This window comes from Myotis davidii, unplaced genomic scaffold, assembly GCF_000327345.1.
Source record: "Myotis davidii unplaced genomic scaffold, ASM32734v1 scaffold1277, whole genome shotgun sequence".
NCBI lineage: Eukaryota > Metazoa > Chordata > Mammalia > Chiroptera > Vespertilionidae > Myotis > Myotis davidii.
The window spans coordinates 1,734,603-1,738,426 of record NW_006290682.1 but is presented as its reverse complement, the minus strand read 5'-3'; the positions used below and the strand labels follow the sequence as shown (position 1 = coordinate 1,738,426).

The 3,824-nt window shown below is 44.5% G+C and overlaps 1 protein-coding gene across 1 annotated transcript in view; it reads left to right on the top strand.

Annotated features, from left to right (window-relative positions):
• Window positions 1-275: 275 nt before the first annotated feature.
• The window catches only part of AMELX (amelogenin, X-linked), a 4,392-nt gene continuing 843 nt past the window's right edge, over window positions 276-3,824 (top strand). The window contains exons 1-2 of the mRNA XM_006763815.1: window positions 276-329; window positions 2,214-2,283. Coding sequence (XP_006763878.1) covers window positions 276-329; window positions 2,214-2,283 — 124 coding nt within the window. The remainder of the gene's footprint in view (window positions 330-2,213; window positions 2,284-3,824) is intronic.

Genomic DNA, 3,824 nt, shown 5'->3' with positions numbered 1-3,824 from the left:
GCAAAATACTGCAATGATAGGTTATCCGTGTCCCTGCAACGTGTTCAGCTCTCAGTCTAAAGGAAAAGCATCTTTCTCACTATTGGGACTCTAGAAACGACAAAATGGGCCGAGAACTGGAAATCATACATGAATGAAGTAACCTCAAAAAGAACTGTCTTATCCACTAACAACTGATCAATATGGATTAGGTGGGTTTTATGGGGCTTTCATGATGTCCATATGTGAGAAGAGATAAGAGAGTGTGTGTTGATATGTTTCAGGACCATCAAGAAATGGGGACCTGGATTCTGTTTGCCTGCCTTTTGGGAGCAGCCTTTGCTATGCCCGTGAGTAAAGCTACCCCAATGCGTCCGCCAATGTCCAATTGCACAAGCTTGGAAATAAAACTGCCCCCTAGTTGGTAAACTCTAGGGTTTAGAACAGTATTAAGATAAGATGTCCTCAAACAGTTTTGTGTTTAAAAAAATACTTTGAAGAGCTTGTTTTTTTAAAAAAATAGATTCTCAGAGGCCTCCACCAAAGATTCTGATGTAGTAACAGCCGAGACTGGGCCCAGGACTCTGCACTCGAATAAGCACCGAGGAGATTCTGATGAAACAATACGCTTGTAAAGATCACGGCTCATCTCTAGATGGAGGAAATTTCTGGAAGGGACCCTTGAAAGGCCTCCAGAGAAAGTGCCTAAGTCAGCCTGAGGCAAATTGAAAAACGCCAGTTTTCTCTAAAACCTAACCTCTCGCAAGTGTCCAAATCTCCTTCTGCTCTCCCCACCCCCGTGCTGTATCCTTCAGGGGTACAGTTTCTGTGACAGGAACTTCCTTCTTGAACCATCTTCCTGTTCTCAGAGGCCTCATCCCTTTGGGGGCTCCTGCTAAGCGCATGGCTTCTGGGTGGAATCCTCCCGACGCCCACTACATACGGATATATTTTACATTCAAAGGGATCAAGGCCCAGGAAGGTTGACCCATTCTCCCTGGACACGGGTACAAAAGCTCCAAGAGCCTAAATCACACGAAGGCACAGTAGGATCCATCTGCTTCTCAGCGGCAGAGAGAGCAGTTGATACGACCAGAAGCCAGCAAAGCTTGCATATCTGCCTCCTCTCCTCCCCTCTCACGCACATGCCCAAGATCGTGCACTCTGCCTTCTTGAAATCCTACGTTGTGGCCATTCCTAGTGCCCCTAGGAGCCTCTGCATTACGAACTCAGCCCCCTTCCCCTCCTCAAGTCAACACCCCTACCCTCTGAAGGCTCACATCAAGAAGGTATAGAAAAGGCAGTTACGTGACTCAAAGAATTCACACTCTGATGAGAGCAAATGAACCCTCTTATGAAATCTGAGCATTTTAAAAGAACAGAGCCTTAGATAGCTTGATGTCTGAGGAAGACGTTCTGCATGATGCTCTCTCCCCTCCTTCTCACCCATCCCATGGCCCACCAAGCTTCAGAACGCAGGCATCGGGCACTTGGTCTGCACTTTGCACAGGACAACCAGTCCTGGTTTAGCTCATTATTCCGGTTGTTTTTATTTTCAACTTTTAAATGTCTCTGCTACAAAAACATTGATAGAACAATAACAAAAATCGGCTTAAACTTCATGAACCCACCCTTTCTTTTTCCATGGGGATTTATGTTTCCACTTCCCTGCACCCAGCTTGCCCTCAGACTCAGCAATAATGCACTTGTTTGTTCTGCTGTTGTGTTATTTACTTTGCCTGTGGATGATGAGGAATCTCTTTGATGCTTAAGCACTCCCCCACCTCCTGATCTGTGAGGGAAGGTCTGGGAGATGGTTCTCTCCTTGGTATTTCACGTTGCGGCCGAGAAACATGTCTCTTCCCAACATGGAATGAGTTTCAAGAAGGAAGACGGTGGGCGGGATAGAGTAGGCTTGATTGACAGCATGGATGACGGGTGTCTGAAGATCACTGGGGGACAAATGTGTGCTGGTTCCTGCCTCTAGGTCTCCCACCATAAGGCTGCAGCTGTGGGGAAAGTCTTTCAACCAAGAGGGCTCCTCTCCCACACAGCATACATGTTCACCGAAAGGCAGACCTCAAATATATTCTGCATTATGTAGATTTTTTAAAGTAGCTTCAGTCTCTCTTAATGTGAACGATTGCATATTGACTTAATCTCTTCCTCTCTCTCTTCCTCTTCTCTCCCTCTCCCCCTTTCATTTTCTTCTCCTTCTCCCCTCCCTATAAAAGCTACCACCTCATCCTGGGCACCCTGGTTATATCAACTTCAGCTATGAGGTAATTTTTCTCTTTACTCATTTTGACCGTTGTTTGAGTTAACCATGTCCTGGGGTCTTAAAGAAGAGTGTGTTGATTCTTCATTCAAGATGTTTCTCAGTCCCACCTTGTTAGCTCCCCCTACTGCTCCCTGGTTTAAGCCCTGGTGAGTCGCTTCACGCCTGAATAGCCCCAGTACGCTCCTGCCTGGCCTCTCTGCCTCAGTTTCTCCTGCTCTTATGGCATAAAAGTATTCATCATGAGCTGTCACTCGGGGGGACCGCTTGGTAGGGCAGAAAAGAAACTCTGGCCGAGCAGGTTTATTCTATCCTAGCCCCTAAAATGTGGGGAATCGGGTAAGATGTTAAGATCCTTTCCCGCTAGAAAACGCCTGATTCTAAGACGTGCATACCCTGTGTGTATCCCTCACTTGTCTTTACTGAAAGATTCGTGACCAAGTAGTCTATGAGACATTCTTCAGAGCAATACAAAGCTTGAGATTTCTGAAAATGGGGTTAGAGTCTCTCCTCAGCCCCACACTAACCATGTGACCTTGGGCAAGTCATTTCATTCTCTGGGATTCTGGTTTCCTCATCTGTGGAACGGAAATAATTACAGTATCCACACTTCAAATTACTGCCTGGGGAGCGAAATAGTCCAGCAACACAAAAGGTGCTTTGTCAAGTATAACCTGAGCAAGATTAATAATGGTTTGTTGTAGTGATAGCCAATGTTGTAGCACTATATTAAGGAGCTTTTGCCCCTAAGGTTACCTAGATATATACTGTTTAGAGAAGGAATGAAACTTCCTTCTTTCATAGGTTTAGATGACATTCTGTGAGTCTATCTATTCATACGGGCTGAGGGAAAATGTGAATAAGAATTTCAGGCAAGATTTTCTGGTAAACCTTACAAAGGTTGACATATTTGTCCAGAAAACCTGTGTTTATAGAACGAGGAACATGGTTTCTGCCCCCTTTCTTTTTTCACTGTGACATCAAATCAAAAACTAATGACTAATGTTGTGTCACATTAATTTTTCTGGTTTGTTTTGCTCTTGCAAAGAAGAGCAGAAGCTGAGGAATGAAACAGAACGGCTACATTTGTAACCTCAGCCAAGCTCATGAACCTCTGTAACTCTCCATGACCTTGTAAGAGTGAGGGTCATGCCAGGTCGGCGTGGCTCAGCGGTTGAACATCAACATATGAACCAGGAGGTCAGGGTTTGATTCCCGGTCAGGGCACATGCCAGGGCTGTGGGCTCGATTCCCAGTGTGGGGTGTGCAGGAGGCAGCCGATCAATGATTCTCTCTCATCATTGATATTTTCTCTCTCCCTCTCCATTCCTCTCTAAAATCAATAAAAATATATTTTTTAAAAAGAGTGAAGGTGATGATATTGCCTCAGAGTATGTGAGAAAAATGGAAAATGTGTGTGATGGATAGAGCCTAGTACCTAACACACAAATGTTTATTCTTTCTTCCATAGAACTCATATTTTTAGGTTATCAATATTGACAGGACTGCATTTTTGAATGCCTATTTCATGTAACTATAGTAAAACAAATGTATTTTTCTTTCTCTT